The sequence below is a fragment of the Haliaeetus albicilla genome, chromosome 14 (genome assembly GCF_947461875.1).
Source record: "Haliaeetus albicilla chromosome 14, bHalAlb1.1, whole genome shotgun sequence".
Lineage (NCBI taxonomy): Eukaryota > Metazoa > Chordata > Aves > Accipitriformes > Accipitridae > Haliaeetus > Haliaeetus albicilla.
Genome location: NC_091496.1, coordinates 22633914 through 22650697, shown reverse-complemented (window position 1 = coordinate 22650697; position 16784 = coordinate 22633914). Strand labels below are relative to the sequence as shown.

The 16784-nt window shown below is 41.4% G+C and overlaps 1 protein-coding gene across 11 annotated transcripts in view; it reads left to right on the top strand.

Annotated features, from left to right (window-relative positions):
* Positions 1–16784, top strand: part of PLXNB2 (plexin B2) — a 261927-nt gene that overhangs the window by 134904 nt on the left and 110239 nt on the right. For 10 of the 11 annotated variants that reach the window (XM_069801975.1, XM_069801969.1, XM_069801979.1 and 7 more), the window contains one exon: positions 8906–8974. The exons of the other annotated variant lie outside the window; for it this stretch is intronic. In XM_069801975.1, coding sequence (XP_069658076.1) covers positions 8973–8974 — 2 coding nt within the window. In that variant the 5' untranslated portion in view covers positions 8906–8972. The remainder of the gene's footprint in view (positions 1–8905; positions 8975–16784) is intronic. 11 annotated transcript variants of the gene reach the window in all.

Sequence of the window (16784 nt, the reverse complement as noted above, 5' to 3'; positions counted from 1 at the left end):
TTAAAAGGGGCGCTGTATCAGAGTGTATGGGCTCCCTGGGTTTGCAGGCGGCCAGCTGGCCTGGCTTGCTAACATAAATCGGTGCAGATGATGGGAATCAAGGCAGGGGGTCCGGTTCCCAGCTCTGAAGGATTCCAGACTAGGAAGACAGCTCTTGGAGGAAGCAAGGGGGGGTGGGGAGGGATCAGGATGATTCCCTGAGAGGTACTGAAGACGAGAAGAGCCCTTCTGCCTGATTTGAAGGAGGGCAGTGTTCTTCTATTGCTGATAATTGGGCAGAGTGGCCTTGTTCCTTGGTTTTGATGGACAAATGAGACATCCCTGGTATTTAAACTTGGATTGCTGAGATGCTTTCTGATCTGGCCAGCAAGAGGCACAGCCAGGCCACTGTTGTATTAATGAGAAGGTTCTGATTTTTACACATTTCTCAGTGGGGAAGATGAAATTTCACTCAGGCTTCAAACCAGGCTTTGCAGTGATTCCTTTTTGCTCTTTTAGAAACAAACAAAAGAAATAAAATTTGCAGTATGATGGGCTATCCTGGGAAAAATCAGTCGCAATTGAAGGAGACACCCAAAACTTCACTGCTCCTGTCTGGGCTCTGGCAAGGCTTGCCTAGCTCACCGTGCCAGGAGTCCTCACAGCGTTTCATACTCTGCTCCAGAGGAATTGACATCCTAGTGGGGGATGAAAAAGGAGTGGAACATGAACCTAGGGTGATTTTTACTTTTTAAATAAAAACTGAAAATAAAGCTCTTGGCTCTCCACTCCAATTTGCTATCTCTAACTGTTCCTCCTGCACTTTCTTCTCTGTTCAATGTCTTCCAAATGCATTTAAAGCCCTACAGTATTCAGGATAAGCTCTCCATCCTTTTATGCTTTTCCTCTTGTTTTCCACACCATCCTTTGCCACTATCTCCTTATATCACTTACTCTCTCTCATCCATGGCGCATTCCCTGTTTAACGATCTTTTTTCCTTTTTACCTTCCTATGCTTAGCATTTTTTCCTCTAATTTTTCTCACTTCCACTGTCATGCCTGCTCCTTTTTCCAATAAGGCAGGCCGCATTTTGTAATTTAGGGAGTAAACCTTCAAATTCTTGTGTGAATACTCCCACTGACTACGTGATGAAGAGACTGCAGGACTGGGCTGTAGCTTGGCAGATGTATGGGGAAAGGTAGTGAAGCCAATTTTAAAGCAGTCTTAATTACCTTGGTGGTTTGGATCGCTTTGCTTGACTATTAAAATGCATATTTCTAAGGCGAGGTGTGCACCAGTGGCATTGTATAAATAATAAATAATTTCAAGAGCTTGATATAAAAGACTTTATAGAGGTAATATATTACTTCCAGTCGAGAGAAATGGAGGACACTTTAAAATCAGTTTTACTAGCACACTGTGTTTAAAAAAAAAGCTTCTTTTTCCTTTTGTTTAACCTCCTGTGCAAGCCTGGGCATGTTTGAGGCTCCCAGGATCCAATTTCATGTAGTATCCTATTTCAAATCCAGGCCAGAGCAGATCGATTGAAAATCAGTGCTCTTAGAAATAAAACTGCCTGTGGAATGCCTTCAACGACATGAGGTGAAAGGGGGAATGTAATATAATAGATACTGATTTTCTTCTTTGAGGTGGGAGGCTCTGAAGCAGTGTCCTTGGATGTCGCACAATTTACCTTGATTGAACAGTAATGGTTGTAGGACAATTTTGGTGAATTTTTGTGTTCTTCAGTTAGTAGTTAACAGCTGTGTTTTGTGAAGGGGGGGTGGTTGGTGTTGCTGGGGTTGTTTTAAGCCAAAGTAGCAGCTGTAGAGTATTTTATGGTAAGTGCAAAGCTACCTCTAAGTCTGCACATTGCCAGAATAACATGAGATTCCTCATAATTCTTGTCAGTGAAATACTTATTGGTATTTTGAAATGATTGAGCTACTTCAGGACTTTGAAAACTGCTGGTGAATGCAAACTAGTCTAACTGATCTGTGTTTATACTGTTTTTTACAGTCAGCACAAACATAGATGGCAGTCTGCTTCATTTTCCAGTACACCTCTCTCTATGCCTCTTCCCTGGCACTCAGAAGCCAAAGGAAAAAAAAAAAAGAGGATTATCTGAGAATTGAGAACAAAGGGAAACAGCAATCTCATTTTAGGACTTTGAAGGAATAGGAAAGTGACGGGAAAACAACTTGTAAGCTTTGGGTAATTTTGAATTTTGGGTAATTTAAAAATTTGGCTGTGCCAGTAATATGTTGAATTCCTGGAAAACTAAGAGTAAACTTTGTTCTGCTGTGTAATGGTGGTCTCTCTCCTGTCACCTGCACTAGGTGATGCTCGTGACGTGGGGAGCATCTTGCATTGCTGGGAGACCACCGGGTTGCACAAATAGGCCCCTTGCATGGAGACAGCGTGTCACGGTGGCTGGCCTTGGCCCTGTTTGCTGTCAGAGCAAGGGGAGAGGCTTCAGAGAAAAATTCAGTCTCCTCGCATGCTGCAAAAGTGCTGTCTAAGGCTAACCAAGAGAGTAACAGTAAGCACAAAGAGTATTTGAATTTATTTTACACTCTGCCTCTTGGACAATGAAGGCTTGTCTGTTTGGGACCTTGAGCATGGTGTGCTCTTCAAAGGTAGATAAGTATAAATGTATTTTAACTGAGCAAGGCTACTTAAATACACAGACTCATCAAAGTGGAAGTATGAGTGGTTTCTGGCTTTGCGTAAGAGCGTGTTGGCGGCTCCTGTAGCCTTTTCCTACGTGAATGCATTAACGCACACATGCATGTTAAGGACAGCAATTCTGGCCTTGTGGAAACTCTCACTTCCAGTGACTGTAGGATTTCACCTTTGGTCTCCAAATTAGCACATGTTTTGTAAGCTACTTGATGATTAACCTTCAGCTAGAATATAAGTGGCAAGTGCTTAGTTAATACTCAGAGATTGGGTTCCTGCTTGCAGGCAGCCTTTATTACCTTATTAGTCGGGAAGCTCTGCGAGTTAGAAATGAAAGATCTGCCTCGGCAACTTTTCAGGAAGTCCACTCTGGTCTCGTGGCACATGTGGAGAAAGCAAAGTGCGTGATGAAAAGGCTAATAAGACGGCTGTTGAAAGTCTGCATGTGGTCATCTTAAGGACTGAAAAGACCCTGCAGGTAAGCTACTAAAGAGAGGTTATTTACTGTCTCTCTATGTTTATGCAGCGTATATCAGAGCAAAGTCATTGATGAGTCTTTCACTAACTTCTGAGTCTTTTTTAGCCAGAGGGAACAAAATTAAGAAAATGTTATTCCATTATATAATGAGGATATTCACTTTAACAAATCAGACTCCTAACATGAGGAACTGGCATGCTTCTCTAGCCAACAGTAAGAGAAAGAAACCCAGTTTCCATTGCCTTCTGGAAGAGCCTACCTTCTTGCTTTGGCTGTACTGCGTACAGTGAAACTGCTGGGTTTGATGAGACACCTACACCATGTCTCATCTCCTGTAAATCTCCTGTATTGTGATATAAGTTACTTCTCACAGCATTCATTTTGAAACAATTTGCCAAATGGCATTTGAAAAGTCATGGGCATAGACTGTACTGTTTATGATTTTGAATTTATCACCTTAACTCCCTGGAACTCAAGTTGGAGATAAAAAATAAATATATGGAGATGTCTCTGATGTGTAATGGTTCACCTAACACGTAGAAAAATTCTGGTCTTCTCTGACTTGCATATGTTTTTGAGCTTGTCGCAGAGACTAGCCAGGGTCACTGCAGGTGTGCTTAAACTAAAGACAACCTGGAGTTCATTTTTACGCCCGATTTGTAAAGTTTCATTTTCATGACAAAAAAAATGTACAACCATTACTGTGCTAAAAGTCTGCCTTTCCGATTTGCTGTTTTAGCATTCACAGGTAACCAATATAGTTAAAATTACTGTGTAGTATGGCTATTATGATATGAGTTTAGGACAATGGTGTTAATTTGCAACCAAAATAACCATGAGTTATGCTGGCCATCCCCAGTGTGTGCCAGTAAAATTCTTTGTATTACAGCTTACTATCAGGCATCGTGTTTATGCTTCATAATTGAGGACCTTTCTAAAATAGCTTTTTCTGCAAAGGCTTAAAACTTGTGGATATGATTTCTTGGTATCCTTACCCTTGTAATTTACCCAAGCTAAATATGGTGTTGGAAGATGAGGAAGTGAGGTTTAAGGGGTTCTCAAATAGCTTATGAGAAATTGGGGTTGCTTCTCTGTTGCTTTGCATTGGATTAAATCTTTATGGCAGACAGCTTGACAAGTATATATCAGCATTTGGTGCTGGCTCAGCACCTTGCTGATCAGAGAGGAGTCCTGTTGCCTTATGTGCAACATAAGCGACAAGGCAGGGAACAATTTTGTCCAGTATCAGTTGTAAGGTTTGATAAATAACAGTCTGAAGAGGCTGGAAAAAGTGCTACACACCACTCTTCCACTGATGCTTGCTTTGATTCTTGCCCGAATACATGAGATGCTGGATCTCAACCTGTTGAGAGTTCACAGGGTAGCATTCTTGCTGTTTGATCTTTGCAGTGAAATACTGTTGAAAGAGCAGGTAGGATTTCTAGAATGGTCAGAAGGGACAGCAGAGAAAAAAGTACATTGTGGTTAGTGTATTTAATTCTGTAGTTAAGAAATCTCTCTGGAAAAGTCTATAAAGAGATAAGGTATTTAGTCTCCTTAGACTAAAGTGAAGGATATTCAGAAAGGGTAAAGGAGCACAAATTACCTAGTTTCAGTTTTGGGTTATGCTGGGTTTTGTTCTTATAGTGTATCTGTAAAACTCTGATTTTTGTCTGAGTATCTTAAATTTTAAGAACAGAAAACTTGGGCATATATGGTTTTTTCCTTTTTTTTTTTCCTTTTTGTCCCTCAAACTACAGGAAGAGCAAAATGAAAGGGCTGAGTGAAAGCAGTTGTTCTTTTGAGGTATATCTGGCAATATTAAACACTTCCATTATTATTTTAATATTCTGTTAATTTTTGCACAGATTTGGTCAATGTCTTTTCATAGTGCGTAAAATTGAGGTCAAAAGGATGTGGGGTTGACTGGAAGCCAAAGCAAAAAAAAAAAAAAAAAGAGTTTAAGCAGTATCAGATTTAAGTGTATCAAAGCTAGAGCTATGTTGAGCAGCTTCAAGACAACAAGGATACTAAGCCCGAGGTAGCCAGGCAGAGGAGACAGAAAGGAAGTCAGTAATAAAACTCTTGAGTTCATGTGCTAGAAGCGGAGTGGGTGTCTCTGAAGTCAAGGAGGTGGAGAGGGCAAGAATAGAGATGACCAAGAGCAACATAAGCTGGAGAGCTGAAGGTGGGGGAAGATACAGCATTGGCCGGATATTGGAGTGTAGTAGTGTGACACAGAGTTAATTAGAGATGTAAATACACTGCATTGTTTAGAGTCTTAAGCTGACATTTGATATCACCCTAAAGTTTTAATAGTAAATTCTGTATCCTGTTTCCATATGGACATGATCTCAGTGTTGTAATGTAGCTTTCCCAGCACTGAAATGTGAAGATCCATTTTCAAAATTAAGCTCAAAAAAGCAGTATGTAGTGTTATCCTACATGCTCCATCCTATCAAGTGCACCATGCTCGTTAGCTCAACAGCCGGATAAAAGTTCCATGGGTGTACAAAAGCATATATGAACAGTATCTGCTCCATATGTTACATATAGCTGAAGGCTCAGGGGAATAAGGACTGTGTCTGGGAACCGGATAGTACAACTTTCTATCCCTGACCCAGTGCCTGCCCTTTCTAACAAACAAACAAAAGCCTCCCTTAAAGAAATGTGGTTTGTGATCTGTTTTTAGCTCTAGAAGCAAACAGAAAAAAAAAAAAAAGGCACTCAGTGTGTTGTTACTTGTACTTATGGCCATGTCAGCTTTAGGCGCCGCAGGACGAGTGCTGCACTTTATTCCTTGCAGCTTTCGGAAGCCACGATCCCCCCCGGCAGCTGCAGCGCTGGGGCAGCACATTATCCACATGCAAAATTTTGCACTTGGACATGACTGATCAGCCTGAGTTTATCATCTTTTTGAAATGACAGTATCTGAGACATTCACCCTAAATACAGAGGCACAGCTGCCTGATGAGAGAGAGGGCACTTGCAGGATGGGGAGGTTGTTTATGGTTGTCCTGTCTCTGCTGGGTTATTGACCTGTCCTGATGGTCTTAACTGTATGAAACGTCCATGGTGGTCTTTGTCCTCTCATCCTAAAGGAGTGTTTTGATTTGAAAGGCAGAAATTGTGTCATATGAAAGGTGGGAGCGGTTAAGTGTGTTCAGATTGGGTAGGACACAGTAAGAGCTAAGTGTAGTCTAATGGCAGTAATCTCCCTGCTGTCCCTTGCGGGTTATGGAGGGGAGAGGGAGTCTCATCCAAAACACAGCTCAGGGAAGATTGATTCCTCCTCCAGAAGGTGATCCATGGCAGGACCCTCTCTGTCGAGGCAGTGGAGAGAAGAAACAGGAAGATCAACCTTGTTAGACTGAAGTTAGGTTATGTGAGCATCCCCCTACCTAGTTGCTCTGTTAGTGCTCATAGTTTCTGTCATCTTTAAAGAACAACACCCCTATGTCATCGAAGTACTTTTAACTTAAGGTCAATCTGCAAGAGCTTCTAGCTGTCAGAGGAGCTGTGATAGCAATGTGCATTTTAGTTCCTTTAGTTTAAGCAGTCCATTTTGACTGGCCAGCTGGCCAAATCCATACCACGAAAGACCAGTTCCTCATGGTGTTCCAGTGTAAGATGCTGAAAAAGAGCTTTTGTGCTACGAGCAGGAGGTAAAAGGAAAAAACAAAACCAAACAAGACCAGGAAGCTTTGCGGCAGATGGTACCACCTGTGTCTATCTAAACCTAGCCAAAGCAGCATGCCATTTGCGTGGAGGAACCTGGAAAATCTGATGACTCAGTCTGAATAAATAGGGAGACAGTGAGTGAGATTTCTGACTTGTGTCCCAAGCGTCTTATGAAAAAGGCTTCCTATTTTATAATACAGAAAATTGATTACAGTTTGGTAACATCATTCTCTGGCGCAGCTGATTACCAACTACAGACTAAAATGTCTGGTGTACCCACGTGAGAACTGACACATAAGTAGCCCGATGACTCTCTGCCAGTTCCTGGGTTATGGTTGAACCTGTTTTCTCAATAATAAATTTCTGATGTTACTAGCAGGGGACATACCTTTATTACTGGGGGTACAACTGGCTGGACACAACATAAGGCTGACAGCATTCAATTTCTTTTCCAGGCTCAGCCAAATACTAATTTCCACGCACTTCAGTTGTTGCATTTGCAAAGTTGAGATGTGAACTAACTGTGCAAGATGTGCCTAAATCACCATTCAGCAATGCTCGCAAAAATGGTCTAAAGGAGAGTGGCAACATGGATGTATAAAGGGAACTCCTCAGCCAGATGAAGTCTTGTTTCCTTGCTGACTTAGGTCCACCTCCTTCCTTCTTGGCTGTAGTTGACAGTATCATGATCTTTCACATCCCTTTGTACTTCCTTTTATTTCTGTATTTCCTTTGCTTTTATATGCTTAAGTTGCATCAGATCTGTTTTTCGCTTTGTCAGTAAGACATAGAAAGAAATCTGCCCTTTCCCTTGGTCTTAAAGTCTAAAGTTTTTGTCTGTCTCTTGGGTTGGCTGCTTTACTTACACTCCCCTCGTATGACTTCCCTCAGTCCCAATCCAAGCCTACAATCTCCAGTTAGGCCGTATCATGCAGCTGTGGTCTAAATATCTCACCCAGCTCCTCTCCCATGTCCCTTATCTCACGATTTTTCTGAGTATCCATGTTCATCCTCCACTCAGTTAGGGTGCAGATTCTCTCAAACAGCTTTTCCCTGGGAAGAGATGAATGTACATAGTCTTAAAGAATTTGTGACCACAGCAACTAGATATGGGGAATGCAAACAAGAAATTAAATCCCATCGAACATTAACAAAATAAACTTGGCTTAGTACTGGGCAGCCTCAAGGAACACAAAGGAAAAATAAAAGCCCTGCTGATGTTTGTGTCTTACCTCCCTGGGGAGCCAGTGTTACACACGTCTCCAAGTCAGGTTCAGCTGAGATGAGATGGCTCTGGAGAAAAGGTGGTGGATTTTGCCAGGTGTTCGGGTCTCTCTTCCCTAGGAACTGCCATGCGGTGATCTTTTAGTGCGTGCATTGGCATTCGCTGCAAACTGTTTGAGTGAACATCGCATGCTTTGCTAAAAAGTATCTGAGAAATAACGGTATGTAAGAAACAGGTTGGGGCATTCAGCACTCACTACATCTATTGACTAGGATATTTTTTCAAGGACAGTTGTCATCTTCACATTCGTGTTGAACAATCTACATGAACCCTTTTTTATTACGTTTTTGCATATACAGTGATGTTAAAGAATATCAGATGGTATTTTATCCTTCCCTAGAGGGACAGACACTGTTTCTCTTCCATTCTTAAATGTTTGATCGTGGGAGGTGCTGAGTACTGCCATTGATAAGAGTGTGTTCAAGCTCTAGCTAGAAGAGTGCCAAATCATACAATACCCCATCTGTAATGCCAGGCATTCTTTCTGGTAATATATCAGTTGAGCTCTCAGTTCTTCAGTAATTAGTTATACATCTGTGAGCAGCTGTCCATCTGATTTATAATCTGAGCAGCTATTGAAATACAGAACATTGCCCCATTTAGCCTCAGGATTGAAAGTTATGGCGTGCTAAAGTTGTGTTTAAAATGTAATAAAATTGACTTTATATAAACAAATTACCAGTTTATGGGACACTATAGATGATCTTAAATCAATATTTTAAAGTTCATAAATTCAAGGTGATTGAGCATAGCTTAATGCATATGAATATATTTTTAATTGCTGCCTTCTTTTATTTAGTAAGAAGATTTAACACTGTCCTGGAAAATAACTTGATTGTAGTGAAGAAGACTTAGTGGAAAAGTGAATGTAAGTATTTCATAGCATGTGTCAATTATTTATGTTTGCAAACCACTGACGTTGGTGATATTATAAATCATCCTAAACTGACAGCCTAATTTACCAAAAAGACCACTTTTAGTATGGCAAGAATGCTGAATCTGATCATTGTGCATATGTGTGTGAGGTATAAAATGTCTGTTACGTAGTTTTCTGTGTGGGTCTGTACAGTATACGTACCTAAATGCTTCTAATGGGGCCACATGCTATTAGTTATTTGCATGCTTAAGAACTGTTCACAGGAAAAATGTCAACATGAAGTTGTCACTAAGTGCCCTTAAACGGAAAAAAAACAAACCACTACCCCTGTATAAATACCCATGGGGATCTTTAAATTCTGTAATGCTGACATATTTTCCGTTTCCAGAGGAATTTAGTCTAACTTGGAATAATGCAGCCAGTATATAGTATTTTTCTGTATACTTGCCACAAAGATGTGAGTTTATGGTAGAAGAAGATTGCACTGTGGATTGACAATTCAATTTAGAGTGAAATACAGCGGCTGCAAGTTCCACGCTAAGTGCATCATTGCTCACTTGAGGTCACTTTTTCAAACCTGGAGTCAATAGTTCTCTAACAATAAGAGCTTTGGTTCATTTTCTAGACCCTTTTGAAACTGTTACTTTGCTGGTGAATACCCCATTATTTTTCTTAAAGTAATTGCTTTCCCTAGCTGTATTTCATAACAATGTGAACTCCCTAACTGTGTGCATGCACATGTGTATATGTACGTACATATTTGTGTGTGAAGCAAAGCCATATCTCTGCAAATCATACCCCAGGAGGCTTTGAGTGGCTCTGGTGTGCAGGGTAGTGATAGTCATGAACTTCTAGTTGCTACGGATTCATTCCAGTATTTTTTCGTACTACATTTTTCCCACGATCTCACCTTCCATTTCCCAGAGTCTGCCTGATGAGTTTGGAAGCAGTCAACTAAGCCTTTCCAAATGCTGGATAAAGTACAGAATTCATGACTTAGATGTCAAATAGGACGGTGATCCTGTCTTAATGTCTAACAAGCTGGGACAGTTTTGATTTTAGCCTTTGGGCTTTTATAAACTTGTCTTCTAAAGTTACTAACTGACCAATAGTACTGAAACAGTGAGATACTGCAGGAACATTGCAAAATGCTGTCTGGTTTATATGGAGTTGTCTACTGATACAGGGTTGCTTGAAATGAAGATCCTCAGATTTGACGACATTGTACCTAAGCTAAAGATTTAGAGACTAGGCTGTGCATTGACTGTCTACTGGTAGCTGGCCCAGTTTGAAACCTATGTAGGCTTATAAGATATAAAATCAAATCCTTCTGGTGTGTATTGAAAAAAACAAAACAAAACAAAGTTTGAAGGCATTTACTGGGACCAGTCACTTGAGTTGCTTCAGAGTCCTAAAAGTACATCTTGAGTGACCTTGTTCAGGCCAGTGGCACTTCTTAAACAATTCCATGTGTGTGTGTCAAGTTTGTACACGTAAAAGTTTTTCTTGAGTTACTTTCATATTATTTTCACCAACTCAGTCTTCAAGTGTTTCTCCTGGTAAACTTGGAAAGAGGTACTGTTATCTTCAGTTCCCATTTTTTGTGAAATAAGCAGAATATTTGTGTTTTGTTTGTTTGCAGTTTTTTAAGTGCCTGTTTAGCAGGAGAGCACCATTTGACTATGGGTTGAATTGTAAAAGATATCTGCCCAGTTAAAATGTCATTTCATATATGTATGTATGTGAAAACAAATAAAAGACATGAAGTAGGGCTGTATTTCAGGAAGTTGAGTAGTAGACTATTGACAACGTGATTATTAGCTGGTCATGAGACTGGCATGGGAATAAACATATCCTTGTGGAGAGATGGATACTAGCATATTGTCCTTGATGTAAAAATAAATATAATCTCGAATAGATTTTATTTTTCTGATATTTTAATTTTGTGCATGTGTAGACTGAGCTCCTAAATGGAAACCACCTTCTTGATCTGGCTCTTGCAGCTATCTGACATTAAAATTATAGATGTATCCTTCTTAAATTGAATAATTTTCAAAAATTAATTGGCCTCACGTTGGCTGGGATTTTTGCAGTAACACCAAATTAACAAGTTTATGTGGCGAGGAGAAAATACCTTTTCATATCTACTTTTGGGTTTGTATCACAGAAGTGGCTACAGAGACATTCTCATATAAAAAGTCAGCAGAGCCCAAGAGAGGGAACAAAGCACTTAACAGGAACCAAGAGGAGCAGTGGCTTTGCCTGGAGTCACTCACAAACTGGAGGTAGAGCCCTGAAACTATGAAATCCAGCACCTCCTCTTACAATCATCCATTTTGATGTGTAGCGCATGCAGAGATATTTACTAAAAAATTTTATTTTAGTCAAAATTGAAAATTAAATCCAAACTTGTGTTTGAATACATTATAATGGTTTGGTAGGATAGCTGGTAGGATTTTGGCTTCGGTTACCCATAAAGCCAGAAAATGGAATAAACTTGCAGTAACTTCCTCTTCCTCATCCTCTTCCAATGAACTTCTGGACTGACCTTTCATAGAGCTGAAAGCCAAAGTTGGGATGCTGGAGGAATCCAGTGAAATATTGGCTTGCTGTGTTTCTTCAGGTAGTGAAGAGGAGAGGGGAGATGGGGAGAGTAAGGGGGTTTTTTCCCCTTAAAAAATAGGGGAAGGCTAGGGAAAATGTAAAATGGACTGGAGGGGATGATAAGCTGTGAATTGTATTGCATTATACTGATGATACATCAAAATAATCTTGAGACAGTGACTGCAAGGAGAAGGATGGGGAGTGTGTACCTTATGGAATCGGGAGCAGGCACATTCAAGTAGAGCACAGGCAAGAAAGTGCACAGAGTGGGGGGGAAGAACACCCAGCCCTAATTAGATACCAAAATTAGTCCTCACGGCACATCTTGCAATCTGAGATGCCTTGAACAAGTTCTTAATGTAGCATTGAGTGTTTTGTTCACTGTTCTTGACAGTATTTCTTAAGTAAAATGTATGCACTGGCACCATGTTCAAACACCCTTGTGAAGGGTGAGGACCACATCATGTCATGTGCTGTTACTAAGCTCTGCTTGCTGATAGGCAGGTTCTTTCTGGAAAGTCTGCGGAGATGCCTTTTAGACTTCTAGGATTATAAAGTAGTTGCTCTAAAATAGTGCCCATCCCAAAAATGTCCACCTTAGTTTCTGGATCCAGCTGGGTATTGTAAAATTAATTGTTGTTTATAAGAACTTGGCTCCTATATGATAAATGCTATAAATAATTCTCAGCAGCATTTGGATAGCATGGTAAATAAGGCATAGAGCCTCAGTGGATAATGAGGAGAAAAATAAATATTGAAGAGTTGCTAGTTCATTAAATAATGTCTATGCTGTGCATGAAATGAGGCAGGGGAACAGGGGAAAAAGTCTCCCATCATAAAGACTGCTGTGAAGGATTAACATAAGGAACTTTAATTCTAGTATTTTCTAGATATGACAATCAATCAGACTTGAGTCCTCAGAATCACCTCCAAGACTAATCTTTAGATCCATAGGACTTAAGTCACCGAAACATCGGGTAACATTTGTTCAGTATTTTCTGCATGTCTTGGGCAGCGGGCAAGAACGAGATGGGGGCTTTGCAAAACGTTCTCACAGATTTTCTGCTGTCATCATCCTGAGACCCTAAAGGGCATTAGGGGGGACTACACAGGGGTTGCATCTATCTTCATGCATGCGCTTTCTGGCATCTCTTCCAATACCTGTGTCCCGTCTTTTTTTCTTTCTCTTCCGCTCCATCTTCCCTGTGTTGCCTGGCTGACAGTAAGGAAAATACTGCAGCTCCAGGAGAAATGATGTCTCTGCACCACCAGCACGAGTAGCCAGTGACACCAGGTCAGGCTGTAACCACCAGCAGTAGCAACCACAGGAAAGCCCTGCATAATGATCTCTCTGGGGTGTGCAGAGCAGCTTATTCGGAGACTTAGGCTGCTGTTTTCCCATATGCTATCAAGTACAATCTTTTATTTCCCTCTAATCTGGGTTTATATTCACTGGGCCATGTAAAGGCCAAATGTCATGCCTTTGCTGCTAGATCTTTGTGACAAGAGTGCCCATGGTGAAAGTCCTGCCCTTATTATCGAGCACGGAGTGGCTGGGGGAGAGCTGGCTCCACAGGCAAGCCTTGGCTCTCCATCTTTCTCTGGCAGCAGCCTATATGGGTGACCCATCTAATAAAAGCATCGTGCAGCTTTCAATGTCTTTCATATCACTGGCTACAGATGAAACTGTAATAGAGTTTTGCCCATATGTTGGCACCTTTCCCTCTGTGGAGAAATGAGGCCATGCTTTACGAGTAGATGCAGTACTTGAACGTCTGCAATGTGTTATGAACTTCTCGTACTTTACTTTGAGACCTGCTTGTAAAAAATACTAGTAGGTTAGTTGTAAAAAGGTGGTTTATTGGGGGGTGGGGGTGTCCTTTCTCCCTACATTCAGTAACATTTGACCTAAGTCTACAGGTCTGGTTACAAGACCCACAGAAGAGAAGATTCTTGCAACAAAACACAGCTTTTCATTTAGAGGTATCCATTCATCTTCCTTGAAACATAGATCTGCATGTCAGTCTTTCTGATATTTCTCTGAAATAATCTCCTGGGGAATACATAGAAAAACAAACAGTAGATTCTTTACCATTTTAGGAGAGGGATGGAGACAAATTCAACTTCAAAATACTAGCTATTTTAAATGCAAAATGATCCTTCCTTAATTAATACTTGGCAAAGCATTTCAAAGATCAAAGTGTCAATATTAGCTAATTCTCATGACACACCTGTCAGGTAAGTAAAAATTATATCCATTTATAGCCCAGGAAGCTGAAATACTGTCTAACATCAGCATTTTCACAGTTGCTACCTAGTTAATTTACTGAAATGAGTAGTCTAATTCTCAGAGGTTCTTCATATTCTTAGTTGTCCTAAATTATACTTGGAACTCAAGAGTATTCACACTTTTGAAACAGAGTGCAAGTATTTTGGTACAGAAATGTGGGTATGGCAGCTGAACCTGAGGCGTCCACACTTAAGGCTTTCTCCAAACTTAAGCATCCCTAAAAAGTCTAGAGCTGGAACTTGCATGTTGTCAATTGCCAGGCTGGACTCAGGCTCCTGCACTGCCCAGCTCTCACAGCTTAAGGCAAAGGTTTGTTTCTCAGTGGAGCTGCAAAAGGTATGAGGTATAGATGGGCTTGGGAGGGTCAGCCTTTAAGAGATTTTATTTGCAGGAAGCTGTGTATAGAAGGAGTATTTAGAGAGGGAGAGAGTGCTTGAAGTGGAAAGAAAAATGGTGTGTGGTGGCAGTTAATTTTTCTACCTCCTGCTGTTGCTTCCATTAGAGATGCAGGTTACCTTGTTATTTCTGTCATGGCTCTTTCTCCTTTTGTTACAGCATCAGCAGAGTGGTATAATTGGGCTGGAGGACAAATTTTTTGCTGCCTGTTGAGCAACGACCAAAAAGGAGAGGCGATTTTGAACAAGTGCTGTCTCCCCTTCAGTATGCAGTGCAACTTGTTTCCAAGTGGTGTTTTAGTTGGAGCGGTAGTGGTGTTCAAGTGCCTTGCTTTGTCTGTGCAAACAGTTTTTCTAACCTGTTTGCTCTGTTCAGTGTGGCAATGCCCAGTCCTGAATGAGGCACAAAACTTAAGGATGGCGTCACTCCATCCCAGTCTGTTCTCCCTCTTGCCAGGAGCAGGTGGGAACGGACAAAACCCCAGCCAAAGGCCGTCGATGGGTTGGCACTTAAAGGAGGGAAAAGCCTAGGCTACAAAAAGGGGTCTCAAGGGATTGAACAGCCTGGAGCAGGCGTGCAGGGCTGAATTAGGAGTTGGAATTGTTTGGCTTTCATATTCAGAGGACTTGTTTGCTGTCTTGGCCCTGCTCAAAGTGAATAAGCGCTACTGCTAATAACAAAGCCCGAAAGAGAGGAGGAGTGAAGGATTAAAACCAGAAAATGATGACTCACCCTCCCCTGTCCCCCCTCCCCAGTTTCAGTCCCCTCTAAACCATTTTACCTCACCAAAGCCCTGGTGGCTTTTCATTTATAAATAATCATGTGTTTGAAATGTTAAAATGTGTGGGCAGGGATTAAAAGGATATGTGATGCTACAGCATTAAAAGAGTGCAGACCTCTGCAAGGGAATTGTGAAGGAAAATTAAAACGGAGTTATTTTTGGCAAGGGCTGCTGCATGCTGGGGACTTCAAGAGAAAGCAAAAAGCAGTTTACCCAAGCCTAGCGAAACCAAGCAGAAAAGCTGGGTGCAGTGAAATAGGGCTTCAAATCAGTTCTTTGTCCTACTAAAGCCGAATTTGAATTTGATAACCGTTTTGGGGTTATCTCAGTGTTGGGGGGATGCAGGGAGGAGATTCATTGACAAATTTCTGTTGAAGGTACCAGCCTAAACTGTCCTCCTTTTCCTCCTGTAAACATTGGTGAATACAACTGCTTGGTTATCATCCACATCGTAACAGGTTTCTTCCTTCTCCTAATCCACAGTGGGACTGAGAGGTGGATGGACGCCTGGAACGCTCTCAACTCAGTGTGTCAGCCCACAGGATTTTACAGAATAAGCAGGTTGTGATGCCTGTTTGGAGTATTATTCTGTATTCTCACAGAAGTAAGAACATTGGCACCAAGTTTCTTGTTGTGTCTGGCAATGAAAATTGAGAATTGTCCCCACTTAGAAAAAGAAATGCCTTACGGACTTAGAGGGAACTGTTGCAAATCAGTTCTCAGTGTTGACTCCCGCATTGATTCTGGAGTTTGAATATCATTTTTAGTGTCGTTCTTGGATGCTACGTTAGCTTTGTCTCCATAAACCTTTGATTCCTGGCCAAAGTGAGCCAGGTTGGAGTTGGTGAAGTCTGCTTCCTCACCCCCCCTCTTTTTAATTTTAGGCGAGTGAATGATATCAGTGTGAACAATACCAGCATGAACAGGCACAGATAAGGGCACTGTTCTGCTGCCTTTCTTGCTCATGATCTTGCTGCTGTCTCCTTGTTGGTACAGGGGAAGCCTCTGAATGCTATGCCTGTAGCAACTGTGCAATTACTAATACACAAACAATTTTATGAGGCCCCATTCACTCCAGGTTTAATTAATTTTTGACACGCACTCCGAGCCTACAGAAGCCAGGGACTAGGGCTTTGAGGGGGATCTCCCTGGGGGAGGCAGGGCAGTGCCACCCTCCTCACCTCAGCTGCCGTACAGCTCCCTTCTGCCCCCCAGGCTGGAGTAGTAGCCCCTGCTGCTCCCAACTCCCTGCACGGGGCTTTCGCTCCATGGCTTTCAGAGCAGGGCTTCTGCAAAAGTCCATTTGAAGCCTTAATGCTGCTGATCCCACTCGGTTTGGTGCTGGAACAGCCTGGCTGCAGGGGCGTTACAGGTCTCTTCATAGGTAGCAGTTTGAGGACTTCTGTTCCGTTCGTGCCCTGTATCCTCTCGCTTTATGATAGCAGTGATGTTGTTTAAGGAATTGTCCTAGGTGAACTGGTATGTATTATGGTTCGCATTAGCGTGTTGATTTGTATGGAATACACCACCTTCACTGCTCTTAACCTTTGCTGTTACTTTTGTGCTAGCAAACATGAAAAAATGCCCTGTGCTCTCAGGATGTTACTTTTTTAATGCTGTTTATATGAATCTGTTTATAGGCCTGGCTTGTGTTCTTGTTTTGTTTTTCTCCCTGCTTTAATGCATTTAAATGTATTAGTTGAGAAAAATCTCTATAATAATCTTTAGTT